This window comes from Leptosomus discolor, chromosome 6, assembly GCF_034619465.1.
Source record: "Leptosomus discolor isolate bLepDis1 chromosome 6, bLepDis1.hap2, whole genome shotgun sequence".
NCBI classification, from domain to species: Eukaryota; Metazoa; Chordata; class Aves; order Leptosomiformes; family Leptosomidae; genus Leptosomus; species Leptosomus discolor.
In genome coordinates, this window is record NC_141396.1 from 49,510,593 (window position 1) to 49,529,853 (window position 19,261).

The window sequence follows — 19,261 nt, forward strand, 5'->3', positions numbered from 1 at the left end:
TAGTTGTCACGAGTAACCAAGGACTCCTGATGACCAGTGAAAAGCAGGCAAGAAAACACGCAGACACCTGTGAATCACAGCAGGCTAGATGTCTCTTCCAACATAGAGATGGCTTCACTGAAGAAACCCTACAAAAGCTTGATAAAAAATAAGTACATATTTTGCCCTGATTGTTGTGTGTCTTTCAGTGAATAAATAATACTCTCATTTTGAACGAGCTAGGTCTGAGCTACTTTAATTTACAGAATCACAGAATGTTAGGGGTTGGAAGGGACCTTGAAAGATCATCTAGTCCAACACCCTGCCAGAGCAGGACCACCTAGAGTAGGTCACACAGGAACACGTCCAGGCAGGTTTTGAATGTCTCCAGAGACGGAGACTCCACAACCTCCCTGAGCAGCCTGTTCCAGGGCTCTGTCACCCTCGCAGTGAAAAAGTTTTTCCTGACGTTAATGTGGAACATCCTGTGCTCCAGCTTGCACCCGTTGCCCCTTGTCTTGTCATTGGCCATCCCTGAGAAAAACCTGGCTCCATCCTCCTGACACTCGCCCTTTACGTATTTTTAAACATTAATGAGGTCACCCCTCAGTCTCCTCTTCTCCAAGCTAAAGAGACCCAGATCACTACCACTGGCTCCCGTAACAGGGATGAAAAATACACAACATGGGCTGGCTTTCCAGAGTTAAAAGAGATACACAGACAGCAAACAGGCTGACTGCAGCAGCCATATCCAATCTCAGAGCGAGAGGACTACATAGTCCCACCTGAAGGAGGACAACACGGAGAAACACCTATTCTCAAAAGGCATGATCAGGAAGGTCTAAAGCACCACATCCATAAGCATGAGCTATGGGACTGTTCATTTAGGACAGGTTTTGCCTCCTTTCTTGTGTCTGCTTATCATTAAGGTCAAGGATCTGAATGCCATCTTGGCCAACCCTTCATTCTGAGTGAGGTATAGAATTATAACCTGAATCAGGACTAATATCCATATTGAATAGCTTGAGTCTATGGCTACAATGGAAAAAAATCAAATCCCAGGATACAAACACTCTCTGACTTCAAGAGATTCAGTATCCTTAGTAGAATACTTGTCTGTTTGGGTCTACCTTCCAAATTCAAATTCTCATCCTGTTCCACACTAAGATCCCATAGCTTCTACACATTTCAACAAAAACTACAGAGTACAGACATACTGCTTTCTTGTATAACTGCAAAGCACAATCCAAACCATAAAAACTAAGTCACACCTTCAACAAATCTCAGATTATTACTAATAAGCAGGAACAGTCTTGGTGTAAACACAGACAGCCATTTGCACATGTTTAATTATGGAATATGCCTCCACAATTTAATAGCATAATTATTGTTGTTGTACTCATCCTGGGAGTTAGTTTTCTGAGGTAAAAGAGGCAGGAGAGCAGATCCTGAGAGTGAAAGGAGAAAGGCACTAGGGATGTTTACCACACAAACACAAAAGAACGGTTTCTGTGTTGACCCTGTAACTCAGTTGAAGGCAACCGCCCAGCAAAATCAGGGCTCTGCTAGAACTGTGCCCTCTGCAGCCAGCATTCTGACAAAAACCAGTGGTCTCACAAGTACACCTGCCTTGTGCAAACTGCGGACAGGGCTTGATCTCTTTCGTTCTGTGTGACTACAGAAGAGCCTGAGGCCATTTGTGTGTGTTAGAGTCAGGCTGTGGAGGTGAACAGAGGCTGCCTAGCTGGCCCACGGACTGTAGCACAGGCCCAGGGCAATTTCAGATCCACATCACGTATGCACTTGAATCATTTGAAAAGAGTTGCAGTTGCTAACATGTGTTCTGAAGTAGGTTTTGACCCACAACAGCAGGTTAGCTGAATGGGTTATAAAGACGCTTTCTTGCTGCAATCAGTTTTAGAAGAACATTAGGGCTTTTAATGGAGGATGGAGGATTCTGCTGGCATAAAGGTACATAGTGTCACATTATCAACTGGCCTACACTGCTTGCCATAGAGCGGTTTGTGATCAAACGAGCGCATTTTTTTGGCGGTGGGTTCCTGACTAGCTGTTCTTCACCTCGAGAGGTGGCCGCTCGCTCTGCTTCAGCACAGGGAGCTGGCTAGCTACCCGTGCGCGGCTGAAGCCTTCTCCTTCCCCTCTGCCGTGTCAGCCGGTTTCTTTTCTCCGCCGACCCCGGTTCCTGACGCCAACCAAAACTGAAAACCCAAGAGCAGCCCCCACTCCCCCGAGGCCTGGCAAGGACCGGACCTCGCCTCGGCGGAGCCGGCTCCCCTCAGCCCGCGGCCCTCAGCCCGTGCCCTGCCGCGCAGGCGCCCACACACACACCGCCCCCAGTGCGCACGCGCCCACTGACACCATAAGCGGACCCTTCCCCGCCCTCCGTAAACAAGCGCCGAGCAGTTCCGCTCCCATCCCTCTGCGCATGCGCCACTCGCAGGGGCGGTGGTGTTTTTCTCCCTCTCACCCCGCCGCTGGCACACCTGAGGCTCCTGAGGCGCATGCGCGGGGCAGGAGGCGAGGGGGCGAGTGAAAAGGGGTGGCCGGTCGCGCAGGCGCAGGCGGTGCGGCCGCAGCTGCGCAGGGAGCGTCGATCGGGGTCGGGCTCGGGGTCGGGCTGGGCTGGGCTGGGCAGGGCCGGGCCGGGCGCGGTGACGGGATGGACGAGGACGTGCTGACTACCCTGAAGATCCTCATCATCGGCGAAAGCGGCGTCGGCAAGTCCAGGTGAGGGGGCGCCCGCCTCCCTAGCCTCTCAAGCCACGATGTGAGGCACTGGTCGGGCCCGGCCTAGTCCCCCGCGGCGCCGCGTTGGACAACCCCACCTGTGCCTTGGCGGCCGTCAGGCCTGGGCGCGGCCTGCGCCAAGGAGGGCTAGGCCCCGCGGGGGAGCTTCCTCGCCCCTTCTTGGCAAGCTCTCCTGCAGGCGAGAGGCTGCCCCTGCTCGGGCTGCCTGCCTCTTCCGCAGCCGCCCCCCAGCCGCCGGCGCCGCGGCGGGGAGGGGAGAGCCGGTGTCTGCCTGACCCAGTTGGAAACTGAGACGGAGCAGAGCTCTGCCGGCCTGGCCAGGGGAGTCTGGGCCTCCCTGTGTCCTATGCAGCCTTATGTCGTATGAAGATAAGTGTGCTTGTACAGCTTCATAGCACTTTGGGGTTAATCTGGCCCATAGTACGTACATATAGATTGACAAATGACCCAGCATTCGGGTGTAGGGGGGAATGACAGGGTATATAAGGTAGACAGTGAAGTAGCTCTACCACTGTTTTTTCTGCTGACCGATTATACTCCTGTACTCAAGACTGACACCTCCCCCCGCCCCCCCATCCCCTGGCCCTTTCATGGCTTTTGTCTAAGCTACCTTTTTTCTCTTTTAGTACTTCTTTCTTTAACTTTTTTTTTGTTAGTGCAGTAGATCTTAATAAAGGAAGTGGGATATAAATGCAGGAGGACATCTGGGAAACTACCACACTAGTTGTGTTAGATTTGATGTTTTTATGGCAGTAATCCAAGTCTTCTGCTGTGACCCTAAATAACATAAGTTGCTAATGAGAAAAACCATATTTGTTAAAAATCTGTCAGTCACTCCTTTGAGTTAGCTACTGAATTGATAATCTAGTACAGTAGGACTCTGGTGACAGACATGATCTGAGCAAATTTATTTTAGTTGAGGTCACGTCTTTTATATGTGGCCGTACGTAAGAATTTTTGGTGAGACAGATGGTGTGCACAGTGTTTTTGTATACCTACTTATGTGCTTATTTCTTCACATCAGAAAAGTTGTTCAAAGAGACTTTATGTGGAGAAAATAAAATTGCTAAAATAACACTAAAGTTGTTCAGGTACAGAAATTTAATATTGAACTATTCCTGAATTTGTGTCACTTTCCTATTGCTTGAATAGGAAAGGTTAGATGTTAAACTTGTATTAGCATGGTGGAGTACGTGGTTGGAGTCCTGACTTCTTAAACCTGGTCCCTGTGAGTGTGCTGTACTTTGTAGAAGAGAATATCTGCATATGAAAGAAAGGTGGGGAAAGTAGAAGTTGGCTGGGCTTAGCACTCAAGACTTGTAAACTGATGTGTTTATTCTGGTGGCAGTATGAGGGTTCCATTTTTTTGCCTGTTTTGAGTCAGACCAGTTTTGGTTGTAACTAAAACTAGCTGCTTTTAAGTAGGATCCTGGTACAACTGTCTGAAGGTAAAAGTAAAAAATGGTGTGCTGACAATTTTTTTTTTAATTTTAATTATTCTGTGGTAAATAAAGCTACCATTTGGTTTTGGGGTTCTGGAGTAAAGGGCATGAGGAAAAGGTTGGTCTATGGTTAACTTCTCAGTGGTCACCCAGCCTTACTGAAGTGAAGGAACTTCAGTAGTCACTTTTCTGTCAGTGCAGGACTGTGTCCAAATGCTAAAAAAGACTTGGCTGCTAAATTCGCATGCAAAAAAAAAAAGAGGGGAGGAAAAAAACCGGGGGGGGGGGGGGGGGGGGGGGGCAACCAAAAAATAAATAGGGCTTTGTTTTTTGTTTTGTTTCTTTAGCCTGGAAGTGAATAGAAGCTATCAGTCATAGCAAACAACTGCCTGCCACATGGTAATAAACACTTGCCACAGATGCGTGAGACTGGTGATTTTAAAAACTGTATACTGAGAATCTTTGTTTCTTCCAAAATGCATACATTTGGCACAAGTGTAGTGGCATTATGGGCACTTCTTCAAGGGACCCTACTGCTACAGTGTGATGTGCTGGTGTATCTTAGCTGTAGCTGTTCTACTGGTAGCAAATGTATCCAACAGGATGGGGGAAATATGTGTGAAAATCCGTATATACAAAAAGATACAAAACTGTAAAGCAATAGCGAGCTAATTTACACTCAAACTTCTGTGTCTTTATTTCTGATGGGTGCAGTCCTTACTGTTCTGCTGTGTGCTCAGTTCAAGGAATTACTTCTGGGGTGAAAAGCTGCCTTGGAATTTTCTTCTTAAGCTTGCAGAAATACTGTGTGAGGCAATCTTAAACCAAAAAGCCAAATCTTACTTTTGTACTGAATTCTGGAAGAACAAAAGTAGAATAAGATAGAAGTAGAACTTTGAGGAGGCCATGCGACTGTTCAGGCAACTGATTTGACAACTTGTGTGGTACTTCGTTTTCAAAGAGACGTACTTGGTAATGGATGCAGAGAAGAGGCCTGGGCTTTTCTAGCAGAGCGTGTCTGCTGCATTCTTTTTGTTTGGGTTGTGGGTTTTTTTTTTTTGGTGAGAGAGAAATTATGGAAAAATGAGATGTTATTTAGCTATGTGATCTTGCTGTTACTTTCAGACTTGTAATTTACAGGCCTCCAGCAAGCTATGGGTATCCTGCAATAATAGTAACTCTTACTTTTCTTCTGTCCCCATCAGCCTTCTGCTGCGGTTCACAGATGATACGTTCGACCCAGAACTTGCAGCAACAATTGGTAAGTGTGTGCTGACGCTACCTTAGAAAAATTTAGACCAACTTCAGTACAAAATTGTAGTATGATCAGACTTGCCTAACCAGTAGTGAAGTTCAGACACGTCTGCTTATCTGTGAGGAAAGGATGATTTGACACAGTTTTAGCATGCAGTGCTCATTGGTGTAGAGCATTGACTGCACTGGCCTGTAGTTGTCTCCTTTATATGCAAAAATGTGTCCTTGGCTAGGAAAATGGGTATAAATGTCACCCTTCACCATGAAGTTGGAAGTCATGGGTATGGGGAGTGAAAAGCCCTACTGGAACAACCTGCAGTTCACTGTTTGCCAGCATTTCAGGGTAAAATGGAGTGTAAGAGCTACTGTTATGTCCCCTACTGGTTTACCTGTGCAAGATAGCTATCAAGTTGTTTGAATAGTAATACTGCTGTCCAGAACTTATGTTCTACATAATATGATGCTTGGTAACTATCTTGAGAAGACTTAAGACTCCCTTTAGTAGAGGGTGTTAGCTCTTGCAGCTCCTGACAGTAATAGAGTGTACTGGGCTCTGTGTGGCTTCTGCTTTTCATCTACAGGGAGGAAATGACGATGTGACTTTTTCTCTTCTCCTTAGTTATCAGTTTCTTGGCAGCTAGACTTTTGAAAAAATGGAGGAGCAACAAGAATCTAGAGGTGCTGGGAGTAAGGCAGTGATGCATCATTGCTGTGTTGGTATGATGCCTACCAACAGTGAAGTCAGTCGTGCTGGAGGAGCGTGACCCAGAATGCAGGATATACCATGTAGATATCTGTCAAAGGAAGGAAAATGAAACTTCCAAGAATGCGATGCAGCTCTGTGCCAGATTAATAACTGAAGTAATGGAAAATAGAGATGACTTTTCCACGCAACATTTCAATTTGCATTTTTTTTTCTCTGTAGGAAGGTTTCTGGCTAAGGACTTGTATCAGATGTTTTCTTTGAGTTTGGCTGTTGGTAAACAAAGGCAGCTCTTTCTGATTGGTTAAGAAATATATAAATTGATCTGTTTTTCATTAATTTTAATAAGATACAGGAGTACTGTTTCATATAAAGCACTGAGCAACCAAGGGGAGGAACATGGCCTATATTTGTTCGTTTCATTACTCGTAAGAAATGCACTTCTGCAGGTAGCCCTACCTCAGTTCATGAGGGAGGATAGGGTGGAAGGAAACAGGAATGGAACGGACCAGGTGGTGACACATGATGACACTCTTGTGTCAGGTTCTAACCTAAATAGTTTGGGCACTGTATACTTCAAATCATGTTACTTTCTTGGTATGTCGGCCATGTGGGCCAGGAAGTCAGTGCAGAATAGCTGCTTCAACTTTCATGGTGTTTTGGATGCCAGTAGGCTAGTTTGGTCTCAGTGTGGGCATTTTTATTGTTTTTTTTGTGGGTTTTTTCTTAATTGGGGTGTTTTTTCATTCTGTTGTTCATATATAATACTCTTTACCAATGTCAAAACCTGACATCAGTGCACTATTTGAGAAACGAAGGAATTGTTTCCTGAAGTAATTCTTGCTGTTTGGGATTTGTCAAAATTCACAACAGTGTGTGTAGTAGCTAATTGTTTGCTGTTAAATAGCAGCAACTCCAGGTTTACTACTTGCAGGTCCTACCCTGCTCTGTTTCTGATGTGGAAAAGGAGGAAGAGTACTCAATGTGAGTGTTACTTCACATAGAGTTTGAGATCTGAAACAAATATACTAATCTGGAATGAACGTGATCCTTTGGCAGGAAGAGAAGTTTCTAGAGACTGAGCAAATTGTGGCCTAGATTGCCCTAAGTTTTAAGCCCCTTTAGCTGATGTTTGTAGTAGTGTTGTGCAGTAGAGCTACTGTGACCCCAACTGGAAGTCCTGTAATCTGGTGTGTGGAGCACTCATGGGATAACAGATTCTTTTCTTATTTTCTTTTTTCTCCCACTTAACTAGAGAGGGAACAGAATTTGGGTTGTTCTTATTTGTTTTCTTGTTTCCTTTTTTTAAAACTACTAGGCTGTGGCAGTGCCATTTTTCTGGTGAATGTATTGCTGAGAAGCAACGTGCAAGCTTTAAATTCAGGGCAGGATTTGTTGTTCATATAGATAATGTACTTGGAGTGAGTTCTTAGAGATAACTGTTTCCTGCTGCATGAAGACAGATCCTAGATGCCAAATTCAGGTACTCACAAGATGGTGAAATGCCAAAACACTTTGTGAATCTCATCCTGGATTTCTTTTTGTACAGATTAAACACTTACTTCATTTTCAGTTTGGGGATGGAAGAGGTTTTTAGATAATTTTGAGGCTTTCCTGTTGAGATTGCAGCGTATGGCACTTTTCCAAAGCAAATGGATTGACCACAAAGAATGTTGCCTTTCAACGTCATCTACATACTGACAGCAGCACTGCTTAAAGTGACTATATTTGTTTATTTGGATGAGAAAGTGAAGAGATAACATGTGGTATGTTTAGAGAAAAACAAAGCAACAAAACAAACAATGACTGCACACAAAACTGCAGCACTGGGGAAAGCCTTGGCTGCAGCACAACTGGTCCGTTGCAATGACCTGTACCTTATCTTTGTAGTTTGCACAAACCTACTGGGTGCAATTTAAATGAAACTAAACTGTTGCTTTATGGGTGTGTTTTCTTCAGCATTTTGTAAAAATCCTGTGATACTCTCAGAAGAATATGCCTTGGGCAAATATTTTGCATTCAGTAGCTTCAGTTGATTTAACCGTGTTTTATTCAACCTAGCAGATTGCAAGTCCTCCTTGCATTTTCCTGAGGCTGACGTGCTCACTGGGCTTCATCACATGGATCTTATCAGACTATGTATACAGAAGTATTTTCTGCTGTCCTTACTGCTTGCTCTTTGTATGGGAGATTGTAGATAAGTGTTCAGTGCAATCCCTATTTCATAAGTGATGTATTGCACAGATCTGGTATCTTGACTTTTTAGCCTTCCTGCACTTGGAGTCCTCCAACTCATGAGCTGTCCAACTGTGTCTACAGTTACAGGTTTTGATGTTGGACTAATGGATGAAAGAATGCGCTGTGAGCTGTTGGACATCCTGGCTGACCCATGGTGATTTTTGTAGTTTAGGGAAAGAAATACGCAGTTACAGTGGGAGAAGAGATTCTGTTAGTGTAGAAGTTACTGGTGAGTGCTGAAAAATTGGTGGGACAGAATGTTCTGTAGGATCAATTTGAGTCAAATTGCTAGTGCAGCAGTCCTCTATGAACCAGCTAAACGTCTAAGACCTGGTGTTTAAAACAAAGTTAATAGTGACTGTTCCTTTCTGTGAACATAACTCTAGAATAATCTACCATCCTTGCACGTGGCATGGAGCATTGTAATACTGCCAAGTTAGGGATTAAGAGTCTTCGTCCCTGAAAAAAAATGGAGTTCTGTTCGGTTACTGCAAAAGTTAATGTACTTTAGCAAAATTTTGCTTGAAATATAGAGTATGGGCTTCTTCCAGTGCAGAATGTAGTCCGAAAAATCACTCGATGCTTAGGGGACACTAGTGAGCTGAAATCTGTGAAACAGTGGAATGAAAATTGTGTGTGTTCTTTTAACGTAAAGCTCTTTTAAACCTCAGTTGCAGTGAAGTCGTAAATCTGTTTGCAATGTGCGGTTTCTTAAATATCCGATATACCCTCTGTGACTTACTTTGTAAGTTGAACGTATTTTGGCAGCTGTTTGCACTTGTTTGTCATCTGTGTGGCTTTGGGAATACAAGTGCAGCACATCATGAGGCCCTGCTTAAACATTTTGTGTTAGAACAGTTAAAACAAATTCTTGTAGCAAGTATGATGACTACCATTTTAAATCAAAGTGCAAAAAATTTGCTGTTTGTATAAAGGTATCAAAGCTCCACAGTACTACTTCATTTCAGGGCTGCTGCCTGGTGGGGAGTGAGAGTCGCTCCAAAATAATTGAAATGTACTTCCAGTTACTTGGTACTGGTAACCCAAGGAGTAAATTACAGCAAAATGGGTCATAACTGTACTGTATACTCTCAAACTGCTGTATGTTGCTCTCTTACATTTGTACAGTCATTAACATCTTGTCCTCCTTGGCTTGAGTTTGCCTTTGGGCAAGTGATAGGCTGCTAATTCCTATGTATTTAAAAGAGAAAAAAAAGAGAGGGGGGAGAAGAGTTGCTGGAAGTTGAAGTAGATGACTTACCAACAGCCGAACTGTTACTGTGTTGTCTGGTTTTTTGTTTGTTTTTTTTTTTTTTTCTTGGTCGCTGAGCATGGTATCGGTGAGTCCCTGATGTTGCTGGAATCCCCGTAAGAGATATACTGTGTGTTCAAATAATCTGAAGCTTATCTGACATGTTTGTTAGAGCAATTACTGTCGTCTAATGTTGTTTCTCACAGGATAGCAATCATGTAGTAGATGAGCCTCTGTCTGTATCTGTTTACTTCCATGTGATTGCCTTTATGGGACTTGGTCAGATTGATTGAGATGGGGAACCAGAGCAAATAGTTGTCTGAATGCAATTTCCTTCTGTATTTTGAAAGTCTGTTGTTCCTAAAGACCATGGATGTACTCAAGGAGAAGACATGTATGAGTAATGAACAGAAAGTTAATCCATTTGAATTATAAACTTGAATATTTGTACTGGAATATGTGCTTTGATAAAGGAAGTGTAGTATTTGCCTTACTTCCATAAAATCTTTTGAGCCAATGGCTTAAAAAGCCATTAGGCTTTTGCAAAAGCCTGTCAGCAACAAAACCTTGAGTTATGAGCAAGTTCATGAATAGCTAATGAAACTTACTCTTTCTGCTTCTGTCAAAACATAGCTTGTTTTGTGAGTTGAATTTTGTTTTTCCTTTTCTCTTTACTTTCTCATACAAAAATAGCTGTAGTATGTTTGAAAAACTCTAAAATACTTTTCCTCCTCTAGGTGTGGACTTCAAGGTAAAAACTATTTCAGTTGATGGAAACAAAGCTAAACTGGCAATATGGGTAAGTCGCTCCTAAGTTCTTAAATGTATTGCTTTGCTTTAGGAGTAGTGGTGGCTTGTGTAATGTGCTGTTTGTATAGAATCCTTTTCTGTTTAACAAGGCAGTGATTTGGAGGAGTGGGAAGCTAATACTGAACTATTTAGAAGGTGGATGAGCTGTGGGACAGCTGGCTAATGGGGCAAGACTATTACCCGTGAGCTGCTTCTGCAGCACTGATTCCAGGTCTGGTTGGAGTAAGAGTAGAGAAAAGGAGGAATAAAATGGTACTGAATCAATTGGATTTTAAAACAGTGAGTGTGGCCATTCCTAGATGTTTTTTTAATGAGTAATTTATTGTTTAATTTCTAAAGAGTTAGCCCTCACTAATCTGAGACTTCCCTGTATACATTGTTCTTGTCTGTACTTGTCAGGTTTTAAAAGGGTACACTTCTTAAATGTTTTAGGCAAAATTTAGTAGTGTGATAATAGGTTAAGAATTACTGTTGCATGCTCCATTTATGCTCAAACGTTGCCTTGTTAAAGCAATTTTTAGCCTGAAAACTTAGTAGCCCTTGTACAAAGACTTTCATAGGCTCAAGGTCAGGGTTATTTGTAGCAGATGCAGCTGAAAGAGGGACAGGCAGCGTTTGTAATCTTAGCTGTAGGATGTTCAACATCTACTCTAGTTAAAAGTAGAACTTCTAAATGCATGGCAAGTGAAGAAAGTGCTTCCAAGCTTTTTTTAAAACATTCTCCATTCTGCAAACCAGCCTCCACACTTGTGTGACTTGAAGCACCTTTTGAGTATTTAGACCCGGTTGTGACTTCTTGTAGCAAGCAAGAAGAAAACCTTGTTTCTCATATAAGCAAGATACCTGACCTTTACTTCCTTGGGAAGTAGTAGTGGAATGTGAAATATATATTGCAATACTTCTGTGGCTTTGAGGGTGTTTAATATCTAGACTAACAAACAGGACTTATGTCTTAGTGTGACAAGAGTAATCATCCCTAAAAAAAGAAAAAAAAAAAAAAAGGGTTTGACAAGGAAAATGACTGCAACAATTTGACAGACAAATAGACATGTAAGGAGGAAAACCAGGCTGATAGCAGAATGTTGAGTGATCATGGGTTGGAAAATGTTACATAGGACTAATTTAGGGTTTATATTCTTTCATATTGGTAAATATGAAGAAATAATTCTGAAGTAAACTGGGGAAAAAAAGAAGCTTATAAAGGTGTTTCATGACAAAACCAGTTTGAGATGTATGAGATTGACTGAGCAACTTGTAGAATGTTGGAAGTCCAGTTCAGTTATTCAGGTTCTCTGGCAGGGAACCATTTTGAATCCACAGTGTTTCATGTGTCACTTCTAACCTGGGGTAACTTGGATGAAGTTATTTAAATCTTCTGTGCATCAAGTCTGCAATGAGTGTGCACTATAACTTAATCTCTCGTTAGAAAACAGCATTTTGATATTTGTTTTTTTGCAGACCTGTTGACACTTTAAATTTGAGGATGTAAATTCAACTTTACTTAAAACCAGAAAAAATTCTGACTTAATGACAGAGCAGATGCAGAAATAGCATGTTAAATGCATTTGTCCTGGCACTGAATCAAATTTAGTTGGACCGGGGTGACTGAATAGAGGGAACTAGTTTTGTTGCCATGGGTTTTGATGCTCGTTACAAAATCTTAGTTAGTACTGCAGCTGTGCTTCTTTCTTGCTGGTTGTTGCCATACTAGCTGCAGAACAAATCCTTCTGCAGAAATGGCTGTCTTATTGTTTATATAGTCCGGTTATTCAGTACACCTAACAGTTTAAAGGTTTCCCAGGTCAGCTGATGTAAAATCTCAAAGATAGTGTGCAGCAAAATAGCAGGGGAGGGTATAAAGTCAGTTAATCTGGTAGTTGAATATACTATGAATTTTGGTTTGTGTGTTCATTAGAAGCAGAATACCTGCTAGCTAAACTAGATTCTGCTCAAATTCTGAATAATGGAACTTTCTGAATGGGTTTTTAGGATACTGCAGGTCAGGAGCGGTTCAGAACATTAACACCCAGTTACTACAGAGGTGCACAAGGTGTCATCCTAGGTAAGTATAGCTTTGCATGCTATTTTGAAGAGGTTTGTGGTTTTCTCATGCATTGGAATTACACAAACTTATATAACCTTTCTGTAATATCTAATTGATATTAAATATTGTTGTATCTGTGTTGAACAACTTAGATTTGATGTCTGACCTCTTTCCCATGTCGTCGGTCTCACCAGCCTGAGAACCACTAATTTTTGCATGAGATTAAAAGCTACTGCTATTTGAAGGGATAACTTGGAGCTGTCCCTGTGCTGCTAGGAATTTGCCTCTTACTACTTTTGTTTTTTTTTGCCTGTGCTTACTAAGGCCAGAGGGGGGGAAAAAAAAAAAAGATTTTTTTCTTCTCATTGTATTCTTCCTGTATCAGTAGGTATACAGCTTTTTTTTTTTTCTTCTCTTGTGTTCTTTTTTCATCACGAAAGTGATTCAAATACTGTGGCTGGAATTTTTTGCTCTTTGCATCTCCATACTGATGGGATGTTACACAGAATCACTTAGAAAAGACGAGCTGGGAGCATAAAAAGCATCAGTCTGTGTGGGAGAAACACAGGCCGAAACCCATAATTGCAATTTCACAGGGAAGTCTCTCTTGCCTTTGTTTCCTGTATCGAAACCTGTTAACTACGCACTGAGCTCTGCAGTTCTGCTTCTCCACTGCTAGAAGTGAGGAGCTAACTAAAGTAAGGGCAGGGGAGTAAGTTTGTTTTGTTTGTTTGTTTTGAAGTTCCTTCTGACTTGAGAGATTCTTGCTAAAATATTGTTCCAGTTAAATTGTTTAACCTGGAATAACCTCTGTCATGAGACTTGCTGGTAGGTTTTGGGTTGTATGTGCTGTTTCCCAAGTCTGAGTTGCGTTATCTTCCTGCTATGGGGAGACGCTGTCAAGGCATGTCTTGTCAGGGCACTTAGTTGCTGGCACTGAACCTGCCACTTACTGTTCGAAGCTGAAAAAGTAAGCAAACACTGTTTGGGAGCTAGAAAGTTCTGTTGTTGAGATTTGCACTCCCATTTTGTTTAATAATCTTCTCCTGACTATTTCTCTGTTAAATGACTTCCTAAAATTAAGGTTGTTCATGCAAGCCAAGCTATGGATTTGATTGAAATCAACTGTTTATACTTGTCTGCACATGGGATATGAGAATGACCGAAAAAATACTTTCATAGCTTGAAATGGTAGCTATTAGATAGATAGTTGTTGGATAGTGGATTTTAGTTTAACAAAGTCTGCTTTTGTCTGCCCTTTCTGCTTCTAGTGTGGCTTACTACTTCTATTCCACACAAATGCTAAATAGTTTGAAACACTAAAATGCTTAAAATTCAGTAGTTCACTGGTATTTGTGAGGATTTGCTGATCAGTTTACTTTTTTAGCTAAATCAGTAGCATAGTGATGTTAAGTCTTAATTATCACTAACAGTACAGAAGGTCATGCCATCCTCTTTGCATATCTTCTATGTAGTGATGTTAAGTATCCTACAACAGGTCTGGTTGTAGAGTTCTTTGCAGAATGATAGTCTCTAGCCTGTAAGCTAGGATTTCTCGATGATAAATTAGTCTGAGAAGAGTAGGTGACTGAATCTTAACTTGCTCTGCATTAGTATCATCAGTGATTTGAGCTGGTTTTTACCAATGATTGTCTCGCTGTGGTAAGTAAATTGGAATATTTGTGACTTCTTCAGTTTTCTAATTCAAAAAGCCATAATTTTTGCTCCTTTTGTAATGTAAGCTGTATTTCTTGGATAAATATTGTGAAAATAATATTGCTAATATCTTTCAGTTTATGATGTCACGAGAAGAGATACTTTTGTCAAGCTGGATAACTGGTTAAATGAACTGGAAACATACTGCACAAGGAATGACATAGTGAAAATGCTAGTTGGAAACAAGATCGATAAGGTAAACTGAATTCAACTGCAGTGAGTAATCTGGTGTATTTTGTTAATAATGAATATTAATGGTATGTCTTATTATAGGAAAACCGTGAAGTTGACAGAAATGAAGGTCTCAAATTTGCAAGAAAACATTCCATGTTGTTCATAGGTATGTTGTAGATGTTTGCAGGGGGTCTTACTTGGTTTTTGTTACATAATGAAAAGTACCACTTCTGTAGGACTGATAGTCCTTACGTGTACAATCCAGTTAATGGTATTTCTCAGCTGCAGTAGGTACAAAGATAATGGGTATTCCCATTTTTTTAAAAATTGTCCCTAAATATGTCCAGATACCTAGTCTGACTGTGGATGAGTGTACTGAAATTCATAAGGATTAAGGGCGGAATAGAGGCTCTACTGTAGTCTGACGAAACCGGTTTAGGTTTGGGGTTTTGTCTGATTTCTTTTCCCAGCCAACTTGCTAAATTAATAACAGAAGCAAAATGAAAGAGGTAAAACTGGTACTAGTGGCCAGCTTTCAGTATGGCAAAAGAGCTGGTACTTGACAGAAGTCTGTATTAGAACTGGGATGTAAAAATAGGTAGGAATATAATTAACGTATAAATGGTGAATGGGATTGAATAACCACGTAATCATGACTGGAGCAAGTATGTTGGTCTCGTCTTACTGCAAAATGAGATGGCTCTTGTAGGCAAAGTCTTGTAGTGATAACGAAGTGGGTGAAGTGATTCTTTATGTGTAAGTTTATTACATGTTTCATTTAAGGATCATCAGGGGTTACTTTATAGGATGACTCAAATAGCAAAGCAGTTCACTAACATGTCCTGTGCTTAGACTTAGGCTCGTCATCTCTCTCTGACTAATGACATATCTTTGCCTAGTACCTAGCTGTGTTTCTTTTTGGCTACAGTGTCAGATGTGGAAATAAAAGTTCAAAGTTGAGGCACAAGCTGTTAAGTGTATGGAAGATGAAAAGAAACATGAAAATGAAATTATAACTAAATATATATGGATCTGCATGCTACATACGCAAAGTATCTGCATGGCTGTGTAGAAGAAAGGGCAAGCCCTGGCAGGGCTGAACAGTTCTAGACGGTATCTGTTACTGTGATAATACACCCTGTGAGCAAATTTCTTGGGCTTAGCCAAAGTAAGCTCCTGAGTGAACTTACCTAGAATTCTGCTAACTGCAGAAGAAATGAGATCCCTTACTGCTTCTTATCAGATGAGTTGTATTGTGGAGGCTGACCCAGACTCCTACAGTACGGGTCCTTGCTTCTTAAGGTGGGGTGGTACTGCAGTTCTGACAAATGTGCAGAACTGAAATATGGAACAGAACCAGGTTTATCAGAAATCTTAAGTTAGTAGAACCCTTCTTCCCTCTTACTGAAGTGCTTTCCACAGAAAAATAAAATGAAGCTGTAGTCGTCTCCATATATTCTAGTGACATTCAACTTGCAAGCCTTTCTGTTAGAGTCTTTTCAGGTGCTGCCTTACGTGGTGACAGAAACCTGCATACCTGCTATGTTGTTCTAGAATATATTGTAGAAGCTATAAGTGTAGGTCGTAGGTTGAGACTTAACTGAAAGAGAAATACTGAACAAATTGCTGAAAGCTATGCTAACGCTTGACTTTTTGCATCCCTTCTCCAGAGGCAAGTGCAAAAACATGCGATGGTGTACAGTGTGCCTTTGAAGAACTTGTTGAAAAAATCATTCAGACTCCTGGACTGTGGGAGAGTGAGAGCCAAAACAGAGGTGTAAAGTTATCAAACAAGGAAGAAGGATATGGAGGAGGAGGAACATGTGGTGGATATTGTTCTATGTTATAAACTTTGGGAAGCTTATTCTTTGCTTATTTAAACAGATAGTGACATCTTTCGGTACATAAATTCATTAAATGCTATTTTTAGGGACCTTGCAGTTTGCACATATTTGTTTTGTATCATGGCAGTGAACACTTGTAGGAGAAATGTTCTGCAGCTTTCCCAGTTTGAAAATGTTATGGTAAGCATGCCCAGTTTGCAATCTTCAGGTTTTTATAAGTAGCATAAATAATGTGCAAGAACAAACGCACTACAAGTTTTATGACTATACATTTATCATGTAGCTATTCTAAACAAATCCTTCTAATAGAAACACATTTTACTGCATTGTCTGCTCTTTGTCTTATTTTTAAATACTCCTGAAATTATAGAACTATAGTGTGCACAGATCTTGAAAACAGTGTGAGCTATAAATGTTGCATTTCATCTCTTCTAGTAAATGCTTTTTTTTATGGTATTAAAACCAGTAAGATTATCCAGTTCTTAGACAAATCTGCTCAATTTTTGTCTTTCAGCAGAGCTGTCTAAAATACAAATTGACACTGGCCATAGTTGGTATCAGCACCTTCTTGAAGAGATGCTTTGAAAGCTTCCTTTGCAAAGCTGGGGGTTGCCCTTTTTTCTTTTTAATCATCACTTCAGTTGATGGCTTAACTGGAGTTTTAATTCTGTGATATTTATATACTAAATTTGTGGTACTCTTGCACTCTAGGTTTTTATGATGCAGTCTACTCTAGACTTGCTGTAGAAAGTCTTCATTATTGGCAAGGGGTCTGAATGACATTTTTGTTCTTTCATTGTGAATCCATTTGCCACACTTCAGAACGGATGCCTAATTTTCCTAAACGTTTGTAATAAAGTTTATCTCAAACTGTAGCTCACTGTGGCTGTGAAGATCTCTATCACATGTCTGCTTTGTGCGGCTACTTGTTCAGAAATAAAAACTTCCTGTCACGGACACTAAATGGGAAGCTATATGGCTTCTTGATCTCTGTATGGAAAAACACTATTGCCATGAGTATTCACTTGAATTTACTGTATCAAAGCCAATGGTTTGTTTCAGAAGACTTGTATAGACTAATAAATTTTTTTCCACAGTATTCAACTTTTCTAACTTCTTGCTGTTGTAGAGTTGTATATTTTCTAGCACATACAGTTAAAACAAGGTCACTTCTCAAGGACTAATTATTTCTGTAGGACAAGACAAGGATGCTGTGTTGTGGTGTTTGTTTTTTTTTTTAAAATAGTGACTATAGTGCAATTGGTAACTGAACTATTGGGCTGTTTCTTGTAAATATAGTGATCGGTAGTACCTTTTATTACTGCAGGGTTTTGTCTAAATGTCAACATACGTGATCTGTATTTTGCAGCAGGTCTTAGCTGCTTCTGTTAAAATATACTTTATTCTTCACAAGGAAACTTTGTTTTCTATTGTTTTACACTTGCTAGAAAACAATACCAAAGTTTGAAGACTTAACCATGCTAGTTGTTTTTACCAATTATTGTAGCTATAGTATTGTTAATGCAGTAGGATAATTTAAATATGTAAATGTATTAATATTAAAGATACATACATATTGCATTAAAATGCTAGATTTGTGTTACCATTTCATGCAGAATGTGGGCAGAGCAAATCTTGTTTGTTATCATTGAGGTCAAAGGATTTTGGATTTTGTGGCCTAGCAGTAGAGGAAACTTGTAGGAGCTTTAAAACTCTGAATAAATTATTTTAGTGTTATTTCAGTAATATTGGGCAAGTATCATAATGCTGGCAGGTGCCTGTAATTTATTTCCATACCTATTTTCCCCCTAGTCTGAGTGCATCCTGATGTTGAAAAAAGGTTTAAAGTTTGGTTTCTCACAAAAGGTCCTTTTGTCACAGCACCTGGATTCGCCTTCCATTCTGTCTTTGTCAGAGCAGACAGCTCTGGTCAAAGGGAGGAACTGCAGGGTACGCTGAATAGCGGGCGTTCTGCAAAAAATCAAGTTGTTTGCTCCTCCTTCCCCTGCAAAACTTTTCTGGGGCAAGGAGTATCCTGAAATGGCAGTTTTAGCGAGACTGAGAGCAGTTAGACAGCGGGTTTTTACTTTTTAAAAAAAACCAGATGTTTTCTAATTGACTGGCAACTAGCTTTTCAGTCTTCATCTTTTAAGCACGGTTGACTGTCCCTGAGGAATGGCTTTCCTAGAGTCTTGCCTCCTTTCTGCAGTGCTCTTGTCAAGAAGCTGTGTACTGAAGGGGTGGGTTCCTGTGCTTCCCTTATGTGTTAGAGCAAATTTAGCATCAATTACTCTTACTGGATACATTATTTTTGTAATCCTTTCTCTTCAATCTCCTTTTTTTTGGGGGGGTGGCGGTGGGGGGTGTAGGAGAGCTGCCATCTGTTCCCATACTTTGAAAGTTTTTACTCCCTTGTTGGAGGTCAGGATTGTATCACCATTATCTCCAAATGCACTTTCACTGTTGCAGCTGTAATGCAAGCCTATCTAAAGCTATTGCAAGCTGTACCGTAACTTCTGCTTGATCCTGGTTTAAGCCTGTGTCTATGTGGAACACTGAGTGTTGCAGTCAGAAGTATGCCCAAGAGATCCTTTGGTCTACCTCAGTAGGTAGCTGAGGGGTAATGGCGATAGCTATTGTTTGCTCTTCATCACGTAATGACAGCGTGCCCATTTCCATGGCAGAGAGTTTTATAAGAAAATACTAAACCAGAATGAGATAACGGAGAAATCTTACATGATATGAAAGACTGTGAAAACTGAAGTTGTTTCGAGTTCATTTACTCTGTAGTCAGTATTTTTAATATTGACTAGCACTTAAGTACTGGTGACTGGCAGAGGTTTTCTGTGGTCTTTACAGTAGCTTGGAGGAATATGGCACAGCAGTTGCATCTTCTTGAACTTACACTTGAGGATATTATTAAGTGTTACAGTTTTGTCTTAGATTTCTTCTTCCATTGGTTTAAAAAGGGAGGTGGGACAGGCTTCTGGTGGAGATTTCAAGATATTTTTTTTATTATTATTTATTCTTGCTACT

At 40.9% G+C, this 19,261-nt stretch overlaps 1 protein-coding gene across 2 annotated transcripts; it reads left to right on the forward strand.

Annotated features, from left to right (window-relative positions):
* Positions 1-2,633: 2,633 nt before the first annotated feature.
* Positions 2,634-17,324, forward strand: RAB18 (RAB18, member RAS oncogene family). Of its 2 annotated transcripts, XM_009946518.2 has the most exons (7): positions 2,634-2,727; positions 5,396-5,451; positions 10,375-10,436; positions 12,437-12,509; positions 14,285-14,403; positions 14,481-14,547; positions 16,052-17,324. In XM_009946518.2, exons 1-7 carry the CDS (start codon positions 2,660-2,662, stop codon positions 16,228-16,230), a joined length of 624 nt encoding a protein of 207 aa, XP_009944820.2. In that variant the 5' UTR covers positions 2,634-2,659; the 3' UTR covers positions 16,231-17,324. The 2 variants fall into 2 exon arrangements, with proteins under 2 accessions (XP_009944820.2, XP_086322771.1); XM_086466645.1 differs by lacking the exons at positions 12,437-12,509; positions 14,285-14,403.
* The last annotated feature ends 1,937 nt before the right edge of the window (positions 17,325-19,261 follow it).

Bases quoted from the DNA above. Each gene is read 5' to 3' on its own strand.
- RAB18 (XM_009946518.2), top strand. From the start codon at position 2,660: ATGGACGAGGACGTGCTGACTACCCTGAAGATCCTCATCATCGGCGAA. The intron at 12,510-14,284 runs GTAAGTATAGCT...AATATCTTTCAG, and splicing joins TGCACAAGGTGTCATCCTAG to TTTATGATGTCACGAGAAGA. The intron at 14,548-16,051 runs GTATGTTGTAGA...TCCCTTCTCCAG, and splicing joins ACATTCCATGTTGTTCATAG to AGGCAAGTGCAAAAACATGC.